Source organism: Kogia breviceps, chromosome 7 (assembly GCF_026419965.1).
Source record: "Kogia breviceps isolate mKogBre1 chromosome 7, mKogBre1 haplotype 1, whole genome shotgun sequence".
NCBI classification, from domain to species: domain Eukaryota; kingdom Metazoa; phylum Chordata; class Mammalia; order Artiodactyla; family Physeteridae; genus Kogia; species Kogia breviceps.
The window spans coordinates 75,882,350-75,904,735 of NC_081316.1; the positions used below are offsets into that span (position 1 = coordinate 75,882,350).

The window sequence follows — 22,386 nt, forward strand, 5'->3', positions numbered from 1 at the left end:
GCAAACTTTCCAGGGGACCCCTCAACCACCCCTGTCTCTTCTTCCCAGACCCAGAAAGAAAGAGTGGAGAAGGCGGAAGGAAAGTCACCCTGCTTTAGGAAAAATAGGGGAGTGGGAGGTGGGCCGCGGAGGGGCAGCCAGGCCTCAAAGTGAGCCACCCCAAACGTGTGGTGGCGGCGTGTGGTGGCAATACGCCCGGCGGCCCACTCCCCAAACCAGCTGTCCTAGCGGCGCCAAGAGGGTGGGGGTGGGCTCTCCGCCGGGGGGTCAGGTCAAGCAGCCAGCGCGGGTGGGGGCGGGGGAGGAGCGGACGCTATGCGCGGCGCAGGCGCAGAGCGCGTCTCGGTTGTCAAACATGGCTGAAGTGCTGCCGCTGCCGCTACTGCTGCTGCAGGGAAAATGCTGAGCCCTCCTGGACCGGGTGGGCGGCGGCGGCGAAGGCGGCAACGGGCACCCGCTTCCCCGGCGCGGCGGCGGCGGCCATGGCCCGGCTGGCCGACTACTTCATCGTAGTAGGCTACGACCACGAGAAGCCAGGTAAGGGTGTGGGACGGGCGCCGCCCCCGGGCCTCCCCGCCCCCGCCCCCCGGCTGCCGTCCAGTGGGCTCCTCGGGGCCGGGCGTCGCGGCCTGGAGGCGGGGAGGGCCGGGCTGGGCCCAGGCTGAGCGGGCGCTCGGCGTCCGGCCTTCCTGGCCCCGCTGAGCCTCGCGGTGGGCGTGAGGGGCCGGCACGAGGGGAGGGGGAGGAGGAGATCGCGTCCTCCGGGTCCGGGGCGGCCCAGTTGGGTCAGCTGGGGCGAGTCTGGGTGCCGCGACCCTCGCTCTGGAGGGCGCTGGGTACCAGGGGCAGCGCCCCGGTGCCGGCGGTATTGGGCCAGGACCGCAGGGCTGGTAGGGCGGGAGCCAACTGTGCTAAGTTCCTCGGGGATAAAGTTCTGCCCAGCATCCTGAGTGAGTAGCGAGTGACGCAGGGGGCTGTCCTCTCCGAAGGGAAGTGCTAAGAGTCCTGTGCTCCCTCACCCCTGAGCTGGTGGGGGCCTATCTAGTCACTGCGCCAGTGGACGCGTGGTACCGAGGAAGGGGACAGGATCCTTAAACTTCTAAACATTTCTAGGAAATGCTCCTCGTTCTTCCAGTAAAAATGTGACGGTTATTTCAGAATGAGTCTGAACACTTTTTTTTAAAAAACATCTTTATTGGAGTATAATTGCTTTACAGTGTTGTGTTAGTTTCTGCTGTACAACGGAGTGTATCAGCTATACGTATACATATATCCCCATATCCCCTCCCTCTTGAGCCTCCCTCCCACTCTCCCTATCCCACCCATCTAGGTGGTCACAAAGCCCCGAGCTGATCTCCCTGTGCTATGCAGCAGCTTCCCACTAGCTATCTATTTTACATTTGGTAGTGTATGTTTGTTAATGCTGCCCTCTCACTTCGTCCCAACTCCCCCCACCCCGCCCCGCCAAGTCCTGAACACTGTCTTTTAGGTAAGGACCGTTAGCAAACCGCTGAAGGTGATCTTGTTTCACTTTAATGTGTGTTTTAATTCTTTTCATTTGTCACAAAATTTTCCTCATAAGGAACAATCTGGCAAATGCATTGCATTTTAATTTAATTGAGGGATTTCCACAACTGAAGAGAATTCAGGGTTTATGCACGTTTATTTTTGTATTTGTATTCTTTTGTATTACTGTATAGCTACACATAATGTAATCACTTGAGCTGAGGAAGCACGTCTATTTCAGGGTAATTCTGGTCGCACATTTGCAAGGAATTTTAGATCTCAGCTAGACAGTCCCTTCATTTTTCAGAGGAGATGCTGAGATTGTGTTTTGCTGATGGTTACAGCCATTTGTAGCATCAGAATACCATTGTTCTACCCACTATTGGTCTACTGCCCTTTCACTATTCCTCTCCTGATAACTTCCTTTAGCGGGGACCTTTTATATTCTTTAGTCCTTCATCACTCTTGACCTGATTGAGGTTAACAAAAGAAGGGCTTGGGCTATATTTAAAGTATTTTCTGGCTCCAAAATTTTATTTGTTATTTCCTAGTAATTTTGCATAGTCTGCTGTCTCTTTCTTATTACCAAGATTAACAATATGGAGAATCACAGTTTGTTTTTAACATTATTTCATTTTTAGCGACATTGGGGTTTTATCCCCCTCACTTTTAAAAAAATTTGAAACAATCACAAACTTGCAGAAAACTTGCAAGTACGGTACAAAGAACTCTTTACTCCCTGAACCATCTGAGAAGAAGCTGCTGACCTGATGCCCTCCCTTATCACCCCAGAATGCTTTAGTGTGTATTTTCTACAAAGTTATTCCCCTACATAATCACAGTACAATCATCAAAATCAGGAAATTAACACTGGCATAGTACTCCATCTAGTTCTCAGACTGGTTCAAGTTTTGTTGATTATGCCATTAATCTCTTTACTGGCAAAAGGATCCAGTTCAGAATTATGTATTGCATTTATTTGTCACAGGACCATCTCATCAGAGGTGAGGCAAGCTCTTGGATGGCTTTTGAGCTCAACTGAGGAATCGTACTGATATTCAGGAGTTTGCTGCTTGTGTACTTATTCTCGATGGTGATGAATTTCATTTTCATTTATTTTCAATACATTTCTGGCCATGTGCTGCATGACTTCTTCAATCTGAAACAATTCCTTCATCTTTTGATTTTCGTAACCTTGACCCTAATGAAGATTATAGGGTCGTTATTTTGTAGAATACCTCTCATTTGGGATTATGTGTTCTCCTATGATTAGATACATACAGGTTATGTAGTTGGGCAGGAATATCACAGAAGTGGTGCCCATTGCATCCTATCTGGTGTACAATTTCAGTTTGTCCTGTTGTGATTTTCACTTTGATTACTTGATTACTTTGATTATAAGCAATGTTTGCCAGGGTTCTTCACTCTAAAGTTAATATTTAATAGTTAATTAATAAATGGTTTTTGTGAGGACTTCTTTGAAACTATGTGTCTTGTTCCTCATCAAACTTGTATTCCTTTATGCATTTATATCTATGGATACATGGTTTTCTGTTTTTTTGGTGAGTTATATTGTTACTGTTTATTTAGTTCAAATAATTCCTCTTTTGGCCAACGACAGCCCATTCATCCTGGCTTCCGTGTCTTTATGACATGTCCCCACCATTCTTTGAGCATGTCTTTACTTTTTGGTATAAGATGATGTTCTGGGCTTATCTTGTACTGTCCCTCCTTTAGTCCTGGAATCAGCCATTTCTCTAGGGAGACCTGGATCCTTTTAATGGAGAATGGTATTTAGAAGCTAAGATCTCAGTGCTTGTGTGTTTATTGCTGTTGTATTGTTACTGCTCTCAGGCTTTCTTTTTTTTTTTTTTTTTTTTTTTGCGGTACGCGGGCCTCTCACTGTTGTGGTCTCTCCCGTTGCGGAGCACAGGCTCCGGACGCGCAGGCCCAGCGGCCATGGCTCACGGGCTCAGTTGCTCCGCGGCATGTGGGATCTTCCCGGACCAGGGCACGAACCTGTGTCTCCTGCATCGGCAGGCGGATTCTCAACCACTGCGCCACCAGGGAAGCCCTCTCAGGCTTTCTTAATGGACCGAGCCGGGGAATATATATATGTGTACACACACACACATATTTATGTCTATGTTTGTTTATCCATATATATTGAAAACTGTGAGTTCCCACCAGTACCACTGATTTCACTCCAACATTCCAGGGTCCAGTCTAGTTTTTCCCTTTTTTATATTTGTGATATTCTTCTCTGACAGTGAGAAATCTGGCTTCCATTATCCTTACTATATTTACTTCTTTGTTCAGTCTCCCTGTATTTAACCAATCTTTCATCTTTGCTACCACCCTCTCCTCTCCTGGATGCCTTCCTCTCTCTGCTGGGCTCAGATTCTTCATTCTTTCTCTCCCAGCCCCCTGTCCCTGTCAGGACCTAACAGCCCATACCAGGATGCCCCAATACAGGGACACCCTTTTCAACCTGCCCTGGCTTCGGCTCCCTATGTCAGCTTCCCCACTGTTTGTGGATATACTTCTCACTCCACTTAGGTTCTGCTTCCATGTGGAGCACGATGTCGTCCTCATTCCTTGCTCACCCAGTGCCCCATGCCAGGTTGCCCCTCTGCTTTGACACCCTCCTTGCAGTGCTTGGACTCTGACTCAACTCATTTGGCCATTCCTCCCCACATAGAGTACCTCCTTGGTTCACTTGGGCTCTGATAACCCTCACCCCACCCCAGGGCTATAATGACTACTCTTTATCCCACAGTAGGGAAAGGGAAGATTATTTTTTTAGGTAACAAAATCCAGAAGCTTTTATAAATTGTAGAATCTTGATAGCGAGATGTATTCTTTTTTTTCTTTAGTCATGTTTATTGAAGTATAATTTGCATGCAATAAAATTCACCTTTTTAACTAAACAGTTCAATGAGTTTTGACGGATGTATATGTAAGTGTAGCCACTACGCAATCAAGATATAGATAGAGAACACTTCCCTCCAAAAAGCTCTTCTGTGCCTCTTTGCAGTCAATTCCCTCCCTAGCCTCTGGCAATCACTGATCTATTTTCTGTCCTTGTGTTTTTGTCTTTTCTAGAATGTCTTATAAATGGAATTGGATAGTTTTTTATGTCTGGCTTTTTTCACTTAGAAAAATATGTTTGAGACATCCATCTTGTTTGTATTGTCAGTTCCTTTTTATTGCTGAATATAATACAATTTGTTTATCTGTTCACCAGTTGGTGGACTTTTGAGTTTCTGGTTTTGGGCTATTATGAACAAAGTTATTCTGAACATTTGCAGACAGATCTTTGACTGTTCATATGGTTTCATTTCTCTTGGGTAGATACTTAGGAGAAGAACTGCTGGGTCATATGATCAGTGTCTGTTTAACTTTTTGTGAAACCACCAAACTGTTTTCCAAACTGGCCGTGCCATTTTGCATACTTACCAGCAATGTAAGAGAGTTCCAGTTAGTCTTTTAAATTTTATTTATATTATTTTAAAAATTTAACCATTCTAGTGGACATGTAGTGGTATCTTATTGTGGTTTCAATTTGAATTTTCCTGGTGGCTAATGATGTTGAGCACCTTTTCATGTGCCTATTGCATTGGAATATTTTTGTAAAGAGGCTGAGCAAATTTTTACCCTTTTTTATTGGATTGTTTGTTTGGCTTCTTTTTAAAATTTATGTATAGTTGATTTACAATGTGTTAGTTTCTGCTATATAGCAGTGATTCAGTTATACATATATACTTTCTTTTTTTATATTCTTTTTCATTATGGTTTATCTCCCTGTGCTATACAGTAGGACCTTGTTGTTTATCCATTCTATATGTAATAGTTTGCATTTGTTGGCTTCTTATTATTGAAGTTTTAAGTTCTAGATACAAGTCTTTATCAGGTGTTTTGCAAATATTTTCTTCCAATCTGTGGCTTGCCCTTTCATTTTCTTAACAATAGCTTTTGAAGAGTAGGTGTTTTAATTTGAATCACTTTTTAGGCATTAGAATAGTTTTGTATATCTTGAGTTGTATCCTTTGAGTAGTCCTTTTTATGTAAAACTCTCTGTAAAAATTTACTGGAAGAGGGCTTCCCTGGTGGCACAGTGGTTAAGAGTATGCCTGCCAATGCAGGGGACATGGGTTCGAGCCCTGGTCCGGGAATATCCCACATGCTGCAGAGCAACTAAGCCCACGTGCCACAACTACTGAGCCTGTGCTCTAGAGCCCGCGAGCCACAACTACTTAAGCCCGCACGCCTAGAGCCCATGCTCTGCAACAAGAGAAGCCACCGCAATGAGAAGCCCGCGCACTGCAATGAAGAGTAGCCCTTTCTCGCCACAACTAGAGAAAGCCCGGGCGCAGCAATGAAGACCCCACACAGCCAAAAACAAATATATAAATAAATTAAAAAAACAACCCAACACTTTAATTAAAAAAAAAAACTTACTGGAAGAAAATCCACCAAATCTATGTACTTGTTTGAATTGTAAGTAAAGAATAAACCTAATTGAGTCTGCAAACCTTTGTTATAAAACTTTCTTCAGGAGTTAGTATGATTTTTTACCTACATCTCTCTAAAAGCTAATCATACTATGATAATATGATACTGAAATGTTCTGTGTTTAATTCCAGAATGTTCCTGGAATTATTTGTTCAACATACTAAACTATTTTTGTTCCTAAAGTATCTTTTCAATTAATAATACTTTTTAGTTGATTTTTTTCATATTTCTATTTTAAAGTTGAGTTGAAAGAAAAAAACCTTGTCTTTTGAAAAATTACTTTTACAAACTGGAAAAAATAGTTAATACATGCTATTTGAATTACATGCAAAGAAGAGTGCTTGACACATAGTAGATGTTTAATAAAGATGTATTGAATGAATACCCAGTTGCTGAACATATGGAAAATACAAAAAACTATAAGGAAGGTGAGGGATGGGAGTAGCTATGAAAGGGTACCAGGAGGGATTTTGTGGTAGTAGAACTGTTTTGTATCTTGACTGGGTGGTGGATACATAAGCCTACGTATGAACTGCATAGAACTAAATACACACAAACACAAATGAGTACAGTAAAACTGGGGGAATCTGAACAAGAAAGTATATTATATTAATGTCAATATCCTAGTGTTGATATTGTTCTATAATTTTTAAGATGTTATCATTGCGGGAAACTGGGTACAGAGAAATGGGATTTCTGTATTCTCCCTTTAAATAAATAAATAATTTTATTTTTGGCTGCAGGTCTTTGTTGCTGCATGCGGGTTTTCTCTAGTTGTGGTGAGCAGGGGCTCCTCTTCATTGTGGTGTGCAGGCTTCTCATTGTGGTGGCTTCTCTTGTTGCGGAGCACCGGCTCTAGGCGCGTGGGCTTCGGTAGTTGTGGCTTGCGGGCTCTAGAGCGCAGGCTCAGTAGTTGTGGCACACGGGCTTAGTTGCTCCGTGGCATGTGGGATCTTCCCGGACCAGGGCTCAAACCCGTGTCCCCTGCATTGGCAGGCTGATTCTTAACCACTGTGCCACCAGGGAAGCCCTGTATTATTTCTTATAGATGTCTTAAAATAAAAGTTTAATTTAAAAAAAGCTATAAGGAAGATAAAAAGACACCCAGAGTAGCCTTATTTTTTTTCCTTAACATCGATGACATAGGGAAAGATTATTCTATTAAATTCCAGAAAAACATAATCTTCAGTGGCTAAATTATTACATATTGTGGGTATATTAATAATGGGCATTATAATGGGTATAATAATGACTTCATCATTTACTTTATTATTGGGTATTTAACTTGTTTCCAATTTTGTGCTCTTCTGAATACTACAGTAAGTCCCCTACATACGAACGAGTTCTGTTCTGAGAGCACATTCGTAAGTCCAATTTGTTCGTAAGTCAAACAAAGTTAGCCTAGGTACCCAACTAACACAATCGGCTATATAGTACTGTACTGTGATAGGTTTATAATACTTTTCACACAAAGAATTCATAAAAAACAAACACAAAAAATAAAACATTTTTAATCTTATGGTACCTTGAAAAGTACAGTAGTACAGTACAACAGCTGGCATACAGGGGCTGGCATCGCGTGAACAGGCAAGGAGAGTTACTGACTGGAGGAGGGGGAGGAGGCGGGAGATGGTAGAGCTGAAGGATCATCAGCAATAGGAGATGGAGGGCAAGCTGCAGTTTCACTCACGCCTGACGTTGATGGCACAGGTTCTGGTTCCTTGCTGGATTCAATTCTATCTATCCTCTTGAAAAAATGATCCAGTGATGTCTGGGTAGTAGCTCTTTTCTTCTCATCATAGATGACACGGCAGTACTGGATTGCATTCTGAACAGCTGCTGCAACCTTCATGTTTCATTTTACATTTGGTCCTGTGCCTCAAAAACTAACAGTGCCTCCTCAAATAAAGAAAATCCCCTTGCCATTTCCTGTGTTGTGAATCTCTTCAGTTCTTCACTTACTTCTTCCCCTTGTCGCTCCACTGTCTCAATTATTTTCACTTTTGTTTCCATCGTTACTGCTTGGCATTTCTTAGCAGTACCAGTTACATCACTGCTGCTTTTACCCTTTCTTCCGGACATCCTGGGTTTGAAATAAAGATACTGTACTAATGTATTCTATACAGTACTGTACAGTAAAGTACACAAATGCACAACTACTTGTAGAAGATGCACGCACTTGACAATGTACGCCAGACACGTGAACTAACTTGCCTGATTGGACATGCGAACACCTGTTCGTATCTTTGAAAGTTTGCAACTTGAAGGTTCGTATGTAGGGGACTTACTGTGCTGTCATGCTGAGGAGAACGTAGCTTGAAAATCACTGATTTTTATGACAGTCTGGTTTTGATAATTTGAAATTAAGAATTTATTTTCCTGACTTTGCATATGTACTGTGGTACAATAATTAGCAAATTTCATTTGTTTCTAGTAGGTGACGTTACTTAGCCAACTGTCTTTATTTTTTCTTATAGTTTTTACTTTCTTATACTTTGAGATTTGTGCAAGAAAAATTGTTTAAGATTTCTCTTTTTTTCCTCAAAGTATTTTTGTTACCTTTTTTTTTTTTTTTTTTTTTTTTTGCGGTACGCGGGCCTCTCACTGTTGTGGCCTCTCCCATTGCGGAGCACAGGCTCCAGATGCGCAGGCTCAGTGGTCATGGCTCACGGGCCCAGACGCTCCACGGCATGTGGGATCCTCCCAGACCGGGGCACGAACCCGTATCCCCTGCATCGGCAGGCGGACTCTCAACCACTGCACCACCAGGGAAGCCCAAGAAAAATTGTTAATGACCACATGGGTTAATTCCCTTATATGCCTTTACTTTTTTTCTTTTTGTTTTCTTTGGCTGTCCATTAATACATTTAGAATTTAATCCATTTATTTAGATGGTATTTAACCTGGAATGAAGTATCATAATCATTTGAGGTTCTTGCATTCTTTCGTATCAACCTGCTTAAGTATATTAGAGAAAGCATTTGAAATATTTTATTTAAGCAGTATAAGTGAGATAAGCTAAAAGGTAAATTTATGCACAATACTTGAGGTGTCATAGTCTGAGACATTTAAAAAATTGATAATTGTTTATTATTGAACTATTGTAATTCATAGTCAGTCTGGATCCCCTCCCTTACCCCATTCTATATTGAATTAGTTGGGATTTCTTGGTTGCTGTTTGTTGCCAGTTGTCAAGAACCATTTGAGATTCATTGATCTGACAAGTATTTGTTGCTTTCCAGGCATTGTGCTAATTGCTAGAACAAAAATAAATGAGTAAGAAGTAAGATTCTATCCCTAACTTAGTCATTAATGGAGACAGTCTTGAAATAAGTAGTGATAAATGAAGAAGGTGGGTCCACTTTACTGAGGGAGAGAGAAGGCTTCTTATGAAAGGTGATGTTTAAACCACGGTATGCAGGATGAATATGTATTTGCCAGGTAGAAAGAAAAGGGTAGAGGAGGCTATGGGGAGAGGAGGCTATAGGCAGAGAGAAAACATGTAAATGTGTGAAATGGATTGTTCCAGGAGTGTAGAGAAGTATAGTGTAAATGGGAATTGAGGTAAGCTTTGATGCTGGAGTAGGTTGGGGTCAGATTGTGAAAAGCTCTGTGTATTAGGCTATGGAATTTATAGCTTTCACTCTGTAGACCGTGAGGCCTGTTGAAAAGTGGGGATTCTTGAAAATCAAGAAACATCTTAGAAATGTGACTCAAATAGCAATGGACTGGAGGGAGAAAGAACAGTGTGAAAAAAACTCAGGAGCTTTTACAGTGGGAATAGAAAGGAACGTATGGATTCTAGAGAAATTTGAAAGCTCATATTAGCAAAATTTAGTAGTGAGTGAATGTGAAGGGCAAAGGAGAAAGAGTAGTTGAGGGTAACAGTTTCTAGCTTGGGTAAGTGGGTGGGTGATGATGCTGTGAATGCAAATGGAGAATTTAGGGGAAGAAATGAATTTGGATGAGGGAAAGTAATGCTGAGGTTAGTTTTGATATGTTGAATTAAATATGCCTGCCTATAATCAAGGTAGAGATGTCATTTAAGTGTTCAGATATATGGATCAGGAAGTTAGGAGAGAAGTGAAGATTAGAGATATAGTTTGGCAATTACCAGTAGCCAGCTGATTGTCAGAAATAAAAAAGTGAGATTGTTTAGGGAATGTGTATAGAGTGAAAAGAGGAGTGGCCTAAGAATTGAACCCAGGGAAAATTCGATATTTAAGAGGTAGATAGAGAAGTAGCAGCCAGGAAACTGGATAGGAGTGGTTAGAGGTATTGCAAGAGAACCAAGATAGAGTGGTATCGTGGAAACGCTGAGTGTAGAGAATTTTGAGGCTGAGGAAATGATGAATAAATGTGAAATACTCTGAAGGTGTCATGTATAATGAGGACTAAAAATAATATCTTAGTCTGTCTGGGCTGCTGTAACAAATTATCATAGACTAAGGGGCTTAAACAACAAACATTTATTTCTTACAGTTCTGGAGGCTGGGAAATCCAAGATCAAGGCACAGGCAGATTCAGATTCAGGGTCTCTTGAGAACTCGCTTCCTGGCTCATAGATGGCTGTCTTTTCGCCATGTCCTCACTTGGTAGAAGGGGCAAGGAAGCTCTCTGGGGTCTCTTTGATAAAGGCACTAATCCCATTAATGAGAACTATGTCCTCATGACCCAGTCACCTCCAAATACCATCACTTTGGTCCCACCTCCAAATGCTATCATACTGGGGATTAGGTTCCAACATATGTATTTTGTGGGGGGAGGACACAGACATTCTATATCTATGACAGATAGACGCATAGACTTGAAAATTAGGATGGTGACTTTAGAGCATTATAGTTGTAGGGGCTGAAGCCAGTTTGATAAACGCACATCCCAAGTCATATGCTATATAAACCTTATATAGTCCAATTTATTCCATTTCTTTTTAGAAGTTCACTATGACCTGCAACCCATGGCTTGTGGAAAGAGTCAGAGGTGACTTCAAAATTCCAACCTTGAAGGTCTGGGATACTTGTGGATCCATGACTTAAATAAGAAGATTGAAAATGTTTTTCTTTTAAAATTACTTATTTGTCTTTGTTGGCTTGGAAGATAATGGGTTTTACTTTATAGTTATCCAAATGAAGCCTTCAGAAGATGGACAGGCAGGGACTGAACACAAAGACTTGAGAGTCATTAGTGTAGATAGAGCTGTGACACTGTGTGAGTGCCCTCAGAAAGTCGGTGTAGAGACAGAAGAATAGAGGACCAAGGACTGATCTTTGGGGAATGCTCTTGCTAAGAGGATGGAAAATAAAAGGAAGCATAGAAGAAAGAGAGTTTGAGAGAGACATTTAATTTTCCCCAATAGTTGTTCTTCTTCTTGATGTTGATAGAACCCCTGATTTTTTGGCTAGTTATGTAGCCGTGCAGGAGAGATTGTTTTCAAGTTACTAACAGATAGAGACATGTGAATAAGTTCTGGCAAGTTGGATGTAAGTGGAAACGATGCACACAGTATCCCAAAAAGTATTCTTAAAGGATGAGGGTACGTTTTTCTAGCTTTTTTCTTTCCTGAGACTGGCATGCTGATATAAAGACTGGGGAGCTCTAGCAACCATCTTGGACCATGTAGGTAAGGACCCACATCCTAGGGATGTCAGATCAAAAAGCTGGAAAGAACCTGGGTCCCTAATGACTTACAGTGGAATTGTTTTAGGTGCCTCTGGATTTTTTTTTTTTTTACATGAAAGACTATAACCCTATAGGTTTAAACCACTATAAATTAGAGTTTTCTGTTGCATATAGCTGATCTTAATCTAGGTACACAGAGGTGGAGGAGATCGGTATCCAGAGTCAAAGAAAGTGAGGGAATGTTTCTCAGCATCAGGGGTGGCAGATAGAGGTCAGTGAGATGTGAAATTAGTGAAGATCTTTGTGTTTCATAAAATTTTTTAGTTGAAAGTTAACTGTACAGATCATCTGATTCAATCCAATTTATGGATGAGGAACCAATGTGCCCATGCCCCCACACCCCTTCCCTGCATGTTTTTACCTATGAATGGTTATACAGCTGTTGAGTGGTAAATCCTGGACTATAAGTTTCCTGATGACTGTACTCCAGTACACCATGCTGTCCTTTGAGAATTTATATCAAGGATAGTCTTACCCCAGAATTGTTTCAGCTGGAATGTTGTGTTGTAAAACAAATAGTAAACTTTAAACAGGAGAAAGGCTAGGAAGTGGAGGCAGCAGATTAAGACCATTTGTTTGAGTCACCTGAATTTTGAGAGGTAAGAATATCTGTTGGAAAACTTGAAATGCCTTCTCTTCAGGATAAAAAGACTTTGTTTTTTTGTTTTTTTGTATCCCAGAGTTGTCTGGCTGCTTAGTGCTTAATAAGACATGTTTAAATTGAATTGCAAGAAATAGCATGGTCCATTGAGAGTTTAAAAAAATGTATAGGACAGATTTGAGCACACACGAAGACAGAAATAAGAGTGGAAATCAACAGAATGAGAGCAATTTATGCTGGAGAGGGTGGGGATAGGTATGGGAAGAAAGTTCCTTAGGACTTGAAGTCTCAAGCACATGTATACAGGCTACAAATACATACATATATATATATATATATATATATATATATATATATATATATATATATATATATATCAGTGAGCTCTGAATACTTCCCTCTAAAAAGAGTATGCTCTTTGGAAAATAATATTGCCATTTCATTAGTCTTGGAGATATTCTATAATGGTGTCCGTCAGAACATTTCACTGATAAGCTGTGGGGACTTTGTGGGAGGTGACAAGTCACATAGGGATATTATAGAACCAGAGATCTACAGGTAAAATTAGCATGAATGGACAGGGTACTGTTGGGAAAAGATAATGGTAAAGTGTGCTAAGAGAGAGGTTTCAGGGTAAGCTTTAAATTTTAGATACCAGTATCTAAAAAATGAATTCCTAAGAAACCTAACCTCTCAAAATAACTTAAAAAAAAAAACCTCCAAGTGTTTTTATTTTTTAAAAAATTATTTATTTACTTATTTATTGGCTGCGTTGGGTCTTCATTGCTGTGTGTGGGCTTTCTCTAATTGTGGCGAGTGGTGGCTACTCTTCGTTGCGGTGCGCGGGCTTCTTAGGGCGCACGGGCTTAGTTGCTCCGCGGCATGTGGGATCTTCCCGGACCAGGGATCAAATCCATGCCCCCTGCATTGGCAGGCGGATTCTTAACCACTGCGCCACCAGGGACGTCCCTCAAAATAACTTTTTGAGCAGCAATTTTATTTCCCAGTTGTAGGTTAATTTATATATTGTAGGTTGTGCCCAATATGATGATAATCTTCATTAAAAACTATTATAACAGTGAAGCCATTGACTAAATCATTGTATTGGTAGACTAGCATTACTTTTTTAAAAAAATAAATAAATTTATTTATTTATTTATGACTGCGTTGGGTCTTCATTGCTGCCCGTGGGCTTTCTCTAGTTGCGGTGAGCCGGGGCTACCCTTCGTTGCGGGGCGTGGGCTTCTCATTGTGGTGGCTTCTCTTGTTGCGGAGCACCAGCTCTAGGCATGCGGGCTTCAGTGGTTGTGGCACACGGACTTAATTGCTCAGCAGCACGTGGGATCTCCCTGGACCAGTGCTCGAACCCGTGTCCCCTGCATTGGCAGGTGGATTCTTGTGTGTGTGTGTGTGTGTGTGTGTGTGTGTGTGTGTGTGTGGTACGCGGGCCTCTCACTGTTGTGGCCTCTCTCATTGCGGAGCACAGGCTCCGGACGCACAGGCTCAGTGGCCATGGCTCACGGGCCCAGCCACTCTGCGGCATGTGGGATCTTCCCGGACCGGGGCACGAACCTGTGTCCCCTGCATCGGCAGGCGGACTCTCAACCACTGTGCCACCAGGGAAGCCCTGGCAGGTGGATTCTTAACCACTGCGCCACCAGGGAAGTGCCCCACTAATATTTCTTAATTTTTTAAAAAAATTTATTTTTATTTATTTATTTTTTGCTTCATTGGGTCTTTTTTGCTGCGCGCGGGCTTTCTCTAGTTGTGGCGATCAGGGTCTACTCTTCGTTGAGGTGTGCGTGCTTCTCATTGCGGTGGCTTCTCATTGTGGAGCATGGGCTCTAGGTGTGCGGGCTTCAGTAGTTGTGGCACACGGACTCAGTAGTTGTGGCTCGCGGACTCTAAAGTGCAGGCTCAGTAGTTGTTGTGCATGGGCTTAGATGCTCCGTGGCATGTGTGATCTTCCTGGAGCAGGGCTTGAACCCGTGTCCCCTGCATTGGCAGGCAGATTCTTAACTGTGCTACCAGGGAAGTCCCATTCCACTAGTATTCTTAATTTTAAAGATTTGCTATTGTCAAAGCTGAGATCATTAAATATCACAAGATTTAATGTCCTGTTTTTAATTATTGCTGACTTTGAGTAATGATTTGGGTTATGCAGTTGTTTATAAAGTAAACGCTATCCATTTAAAGTTCTCATTTCTGTAAGCTACAGTGAAGGAAAATTTAACTTTTATAATTTCATAATTATTTTACTTTCCCTTATACATATCAATGTCTTCATTGTAGAATTTTTCAGAAAAAAATTTTTAGTTATATCTGTAAGTTTTCCATTGTTTACTGAACAAAATGAATGAAAAAATATTTTGCCTGTGGAAATATTTCATACAATTGCTGCTTAAGTGCAAACAGTCTAGATTTTTAAAACTGTATGTACAGTTCTACAGATACTGATTTTTCTGGAGTATAGAACAAAAAGATTAAGAAAGGAAAAAAGCTTGTGTTTTAAGGGAGAATTAACACTATTATACGGAAGTACCAGAGAAATAGTCCTCACTCTCTAAAATGTCTTAACGACAGTACGATTTATTGTGTAATAGCTACAGTTTGCGCTCCAACACCGTGTTAGTTTCCTAGGGCTGCCATAACAAATTATCACAAGCTTGGTGTCTTAAAAAACCAGACATTTATTCTCTCACAGTACTGGAGGCTAGAAGTCTGAAATCTAGGTGCTGGAAGGGCAGTGTCCCATGAAGACTAGAGAAGAATACTTCCTTGCTTCTTCCAGCTTCTGGTGGTCCTAGGCTTGCTTTATTTGTGGCAGCATAACTCTAATCTCTGCCTCATCTTCACATGGCCTTCTTTCCTGTGTCTCTGTGTCCAAATATCCTTTCTCTTATAAAGACAATAATCATTGGATTTAGGACCCACCTTAAATCCAAGATGATTTCATCTTGAGATCCTTAACTAATTAGTACTGCAAAGACCCTATATCCAAATAAAGTACATTCTGGGGTTCTGGTGGATGTCAATTTTGTGGGATACTATTCAGCCAACTACAAACTCAGTGTTTCATTCAAGTTTTGTAATGCTAGGTGTTCGTAAATATTAGGAAATTTATCTGGACAGAATAATGCTAAATCTAAGACTTAATTTTTGGAAAATAATTTTGTGATAGATTATACATTCAAAGGCCAAATATATTTTAAGAAAATCATTCCCACAACATTACAAATTAAACATTTTAATGACTGAGGGCTTATGATGACCAGCATCCAGCTGGGTGCCTGGGACCTTCTGAATGTAAGGCAGGGGCAGGGGAAGAGAGGTTTGATGCATCTGGGACCTGAACTACATTTGTACTCTCCTTGGCAACATGCTCTATCTAATGGAATTAAACAGAAATACTTGAGTCTCCCACTTGAAGAAAAAGAAGAACCACAAAAAACAAAAAAAACAGCATTTGCTCTAATACTTGGGTGAATAACATGCTACAAAAAATTCAGAATTTCTTGGAATATATATTATATACATATTTATATAGCTTTGCACATAGCTTTTTATTTTTTTAACATCTTTATTGGAGTATAATTGATTTACAATGGTGTGTTAGTTTTGCTTTACAACAAAGTGAATCAGTTATACATATACATATGTTCCCATATCTCTTCCCTCTTGTGTCTCCCTCCCTCCCACCCTCCCTATCCCACCCCTCTAGGTGGTCACAAACCACCTAGCTGATCTACCTGTGCCATGCAGCTGCTTCCCACTAGCTATCCACCCAACGTTTGGTAGTGTATGTATGTCGATGCCACTCTCTCACTTTGTCACAGCTTATCCTTCCCCCTCCTCATATTCTCAAGTCCATGCTCTAGTAGGTCTGTGTTTTATTCCTGTCCTACCCCTAGTCTCTTCATGACATTTTTTTTCTTAGATTCCATATATATGTGTTAGCGTACGGTATTTGTTTTTCTCCTTCTGACTTGCTTCACTCTGTATGACAGACTCCAGGTCCATCTACCTCACTACAAATAACTCAGTCTCATTTCTTTTTATGGCTGAGTAATATTCCATTTTATATATGTGCCACATCTTCTTTATCCATTCATCTGTTGATGGACACTTACGTTGCTTCCATGTCCTGGCTACTGTAAATAGAGCTGCAAGGAACATTTTGGTACATGACTATTTTTGAATTATGGTTTTATCCGGGTATATGCCCAGTACTGGGATTGCTGGGTCGTATGGTAGTTCTATTTGTATTTTTTTAAGGAACCGCCATACTGCTCTCCATAGTGGCTGTATCAATTTACATTCCCATCAGCAGTGCAAGAGTGTTCCCTTTTCTCCACACCTTCTCCAGCATTTATTGTTTCTAGATTTTTTGATGATGGCCATTCTGACCAGTGTGAGATGATATCTCATTGTAGTTTTGATTTGCATTTCTCTATGATTAATGATGTTGCGCATTCTTTCATGTGTTTGTTGGCAATCTGTATATCTTCTTTGGAGAAATGTCTGTTTAGGTCTTCTGCCCATTTTTAGATTGGGTTGATTGTTTTTTTGTTATTAAGCTGCATGAGTTGCTTATAAATTTTGGAGATTAATCCTTTGTCAGTTGCTTCATTTGCAACTATTTTCTCCCACTCTGAGGGTTGTCTTTGGTCTTGTTTATGGAGTCCTTTGCTGTGCAAAAGCTTTTAAGTTTCATTAGGTCCCATTTGTTTATTTTTGTATTTATTTCCATTTCTCTAGGAGGTGGGTCAAAAAGGATGTTGCTGTGATTTATGTCATAGAGTGTTCTGCCTATGTTTTCCTCTAAGAGTTTGATAGTGTCTGGCCTTACATTTAGGTCTTTGATCCATTTTGAGTTTATTTTTGTGTATGGTATTAGGGAGTGTTCTAATTTCATACTTTTACATGTACCTGTCCAGTTTTCCCAGCACCACTTATCGAAGAGGCTGTCTTTTCTCCACTGTATATTCTTGCCTCCTTTATCAAAGATAAGGTGACCATATGTGTGTGGGTTTATCTCTGGGCTTTCTATCCTGTTCCATTGATCTATATTTCTGTTTCTGTGCCAGTACCATACTGCCTTGATTACTGTAGCTTTGTAGTATAGTCTGAAGTCAGGGAGCCTGATTCCTCCAGCTCCATTTTTCGTTCTCAAGATTGCTTTGGCTATTCGGGGTCTTTTGTTTTTCCATACAGATTGTGAAATTTTTTGTTCTAGTTCTGTATAAAATGCCAGTGGTAGTTTGATAGGGATTGCATTGACTTTGTAGATTGATTTGGGTAGTAGCGTTATTTTCACAATGTTGATTCTTCCAATCCAAGAACGTGGTATATCTCTCCATCTATTTGTCTCATCTTTAATTTCTTTCATCAGTGACTTATAATTTTCTGCATACAGGTCTTTTGTCTCCTTAGGTAGGTTTATTCCTAGATATTTTATTCTTTTTGTTGCAGTGGTAAATGGGAGTGTTTTCCTAATTTCACTCTCAGATTTTTCATCATTAGTGTATAAGAATGCCAGAGACTTCTGTGCATTAATTTTGTATCCTTCTACTTTACCAAATTCATTGATTAGCTCTAGTAGTTTTCTGGTAGCATCTTTAGGATTCTCTATGTATAGTATCATGTCATCTGCAAACAGTGACAGCTTTACTTCTTCTTTTCCGATTTGGATTCCTTTTATTTCTTTTTCTTCTTTGATTGCTGTGGCTAGAACTTCCAAAACTATGTTGAATAAGAGTGGTGAGAGTGGGCAACCTTGTCTTGTTCCTGATCTTAGTGGAAATGGTTCCAGTTTTTCACCATTGAGAACGATTCTGGCTGTGGGTTTGTTATATATGGCCTTTATTATGTTGAGGAAAGTTCCCTCTATGCCTACTTTCTGCAGGGTTTTTATCATAAATGGGTGTTGAATTTTGTCAAAAGCTTTCTCTGCATCTATTGAGATGATCATATGGTTTTTTCCTTCAGTTTGTTGTTATGGTGTATCACGTTGATTGATTTGTGTATATTGAAGAATCCTTGCATTCCTGAGATAAACCCCACTTGTTCATGGTGTATGATCCTTTTATTGAGCTGTTGGATTCTGTTTGCTAGTATTTTGTTGAGGACTTTTGCATCTATGTTCATCAGTGATATTGGCCTGTAGTTTTCTTTCTTTGTGACGTCTTTGTCTGGTTTTGGTGTCAGGCTTATGGTGGCCTCGTAGAATGAGTTTGGGAGTGTTCCTTCCTCTGCTATCTTTTGGAAGAGTTTGAGAAGGATAGGTGTTAGCTGGTCTCTAAATGTTTGATAGAATTTGCCTGTGAATCCATCTGGTCCTGGACTTTTGTTTGTTGGAAGATTTTTAATCACACTTTCAATTTCAGTGCTTGTGGTTGGTCTGTTCATATTTTCTATTTCTTCCTGGTTCAGTCTCGGCAGCTTGTGCATTTCTAAGAATTTGTCCATTTCTTCCAGGTTGTCCATGTTATTGGCATACAGTTGCTTGTAGTAATCTCTAATAATCTTTTGTATTTCTGCAGTGTCCGTCGTTACTTTTCCTTTTTCATTTCTAATTCTATTGATTTGAGTCTTCTCCCTTTTTTTCTTGATGAGTCTGGCTAATGGTTTATCAATTTTGTTTATCTTCCCAAAGAACCAGCTTTTCATTTTAATGATCTTTGCTATCATTTCCTTCATTTCTTTTTCATTTATTTTTGATCTGATATTTATGATTTCTTTCCTTCTGCTAAATTTGTTTTTTTTTTTTTGTTTTTCTTTTTCTAATTGCTTTAGGTTCAAGGTTAGGTTGTTTATTCGAGAGGTTTCGTGTTTCTTAAGGTAGGATTGTATTGCTATAAACTTCCCTCTTAGAACTGCTTTTGCTTCTTCCTATAGGTTTTGGGTCATCATGTCTCCATTGTCATTTGTTTCTAAATATGTTTTGATTTCCTTTTTGATTTCTTCAGTGATCACTTCGTTATTAAGTAGCATATTGTTTAGCCTCCACGTGTTTGTATTTTTTACAGATATTTTCCTATAATTGATATCTAGTCTCATAGCATTGTGGTCGGAAAAGATACTTGATATGATTTCAGTTTTCTTAAATTTACCAAGGCTAGATTTGTGACCCAAGATATGATCTATCCTGGAGAATGTTCCATGAGCTCTTGAGAAAAATGTGTATTCTGTTGTTTTTGGATGGAATGTCCTATAAATATCAATTAGGTCCACCTTGTTTAATGTATCATTTAAAACTTGTGTTTCCTTACTTATTTTCATTTTGGATGATCGGTCCGTTGGTGAAAGTGGGGTGTTAAAGTTCCCTACTATGATTGTGTTAGTGTTGATTTCCCCTTTTATGGCTGTTAGTATTTGCCTTATGTATTGAGGTGCTGCTATGTTGGGTGCAGAAGTATTTACAATTGTTATATCTTCTTCATGGATCGATCCCTTGATCATTATGTAGTGTCCTTCTTTGTCTCTTGTAATAGTCTTTATTTTAAAGTCTATTTTGTGTGATATGAGAATTGCTACTGCAGCTTACTTCTGATTTCCATTTGCATGGAATATCTTTTTCCATCCCCTCACTTTCAGTCTGTATGTGTCTCTAGGTCTGAAGTGGGTCTCTTGTAGACAGCATATGTATGGCTCCTGTTTTTGTATCCATTCAGCCAGTCTGTGTCTTTTGGTGGGAGCATTTAATGCATTTACATTTAAGGTAATTATCGATATGTATGTTCCTATTACCACTTACTTAATTTTTCAAGTTTGTTCCTGTACGTCTTTTCCTCCTCTTGTGTTTCTTGCCTAGAGAAGTTCCTTTAGGATTTGTTGTAAAGCTGGTTTGGTGGTGCTGAACTCTCTCAGCTTTTGCTTGTCTGTAAAGGTTTTAATTTCTCCATCAAATCTGAATGAGATCCTTGCTGGGTAGAGTAATCTTGGTTGTAGGTTTTTCTCCTTCATCACTTCTAGTATGTCCTGCTACTCCCTTCTGGCCTGCAGAATTGCTGCTGAACGATCAGCTGTTAACCTTATGGGGATTCCCACGTGTATTATTTGTTGTTTTTCCCTTGCTTCGTTTAATATGTTTTCTTTGTATTTAATTTTTGATAGTTTGATTAATATGTGTCTTGGCGTGTTTCTCCTTGGATTTATCCTGTATGGGACTCTCTGTGCTTCCTGTACTTGATTGACTATTTCCTTCCCCATATTAGGGAAGTTTTCAACTATAATCTCTTTAAATATTTTCTCAGCCCCTTTCTTTTTCTCTTCTTCTTCTGGGACCCCTATAATTCGAATGTTGGTGTGTTTAATGTTGTCCCAGAGGTCTCTGAGACTTTCCTCAGTTCTTTTCATTCTTTTTTCTTTATTCTGCTCTGCAGTAGTTATTTCCATTATTTTATCTTCTAGGTCACTTATCTGTTCTTCTGCCTTAGTTATTCTGCTATTGATCCAATCTAGAGTATTTTTCATTTCATTTATTGTGTTGCTCATCATTGCTTGCTTTCTCTTTAGTTCTTCTAGGTCCTTGTTAACTGTTTCTTGCAATTTGTCTATTCTCTTTCCAAGATTTTGGATCATCTTTACTATCATTATTCTGACTTTTTTTTCAGGTAGACTGCCTATTTCCTCTTCATTTGTTAGTTCTGGTGGGTTTTTACCTTGCTCCTTCATCTGCTATGTGTTTTTCTGTCTTCTCATTTTGCTTATCTTACTGTGTTTGGGGTTTCCTTTTTGCAGGCTGCAGGTTCGTAGTTCCCATTGTTTTTGGTGTCTGTCCCAAGTGGCTAAGGTTGGTTCAGTGGGTTGTGTAGGTTTCCTGGTTGAGGGGACTAGTGCCTGTGTTCTGGTGGATGAGGCTGGATCTTGTCTTTCTGGTGGGCAGGTCCACGTCTGGTGGTGTGTTTTGGGGTGTCTGTAGCCTTATTATGATTTTAGGCAGCCTCTCTGCTAATGGATGGGACTGTGTTCCTGTCTTGCTAGTTGTTGGGCATAGGGTGTCCAGCACTGTAGCTTGCTGGTCGTTGAGTGAAGCTGTGTCTTGGTGCTGAGATGGAGATCTCTGGGAGATTTTTGCCATGTGATATTATGTGGAGCTGGGAGGTCTCTTGTGGACCAGTGTCCTGAAGTTGGTTCTCCCACCTCAGAGACACAGCCCTGATGCCTGGCTGGAGCACCAAGAGCCTTTAATCCACATGGCTCAGAATAAAAGGGAGAAAAAATAGAAACAAAGGAAGGAAGGAAAAGAAGGAAGGAAGGAAGAAAGGAGGGAAGGAAGGAAGAGAGGAAGGAAGGGATGAAGAGAGGAAGGAAGGGAGGAAGAAAGAAAGGAAGGAAGAAAGAAAGAAGATAAAATAAAGTAGGATTAAATAAAATTATTAAAATAAAAAATAATTATTATGAAGAAAAGTTTTAAAAAGTAAAAAAAAAAGCACAAAAAAATGGGACGTCAGAACCCTAGGACAAATGGTGAAAGCAAAGCTATACGGACAAAATTTCACACAGCAGCAGACAGATACACACTCACAAAAAGAGAAAAAGGGGAAAATAATAATATATTTTGCTCCCAAAGTCCACCTCCTCAATTTGGGGTGATTCACTGTCTATTCAGGTATTCCACAGATGCAGGGCACTTTAAGTTGATTGTGGAGCTTTCATCTGCTGCTTCTGAGGCTGCTGGGAGAGACCTCCCCCTCTCCTCTTTGTTCGCACAGCTCCTGGGGTTCAGCTTTGGACTTGGCCCCACCTCTGCGTGTAGGTCTCCTGAGGGTGTCTGCTCTTCGCTCAGACAGGATGGGGTTAAAGGAGCAGCTGATTCAGGGCCTCACTCAGGCCGGGGGGAGGGAGGGGTACGGATGTGGGGCGATCCGGCGGCGGCAGAGGCCGGAGTGACGTTGCAGCAGCCTGAGGCACGCCGTGCGTTCTCCTGGGGAAGTTGTCCCTGGATCCCGGGACCGTGGCAGTGGTGGGCTGCACAGGCTCCCGGGAGGGGAGGTGTGGAGAGTGATCTGTGCTCGCACACGGGCTTCTTGGTGGCGGCAGCAGCAGCCTTAGTGTCTCATGCCCGTCTCTGGTGTCGGTGC

The 22,386-nt window shown here is 40.7% G+C and overlaps 1 protein-coding gene across 5 annotated transcripts in view; it reads left to right on the forward strand.

Moving 5' to 3' along the window:
• Positions 1-331: 331 nt before the first annotated feature.
• SBF2 (SET binding factor 2) overlaps positions 332-22,386 on the forward strand; it is a 502,981-nt gene continuing 480,926 nt past the window's right edge. For 3 of the 5 annotated variants that reach the window (XM_067038634.1, XM_059069141.2, XM_067038638.1), the window contains exon 1: positions 332-537. In XM_067038634.1, the coding sequence (XP_066894735.1) occupies positions 483-537 (55 nt within the window). In that variant the 5' untranslated portion in view covers positions 332-482. The remainder of the gene's footprint in view (positions 538-22,386) is intronic. The other 2 variants (XM_067038635.1, XM_067038636.1) reach the window with 2 other exon arrangements.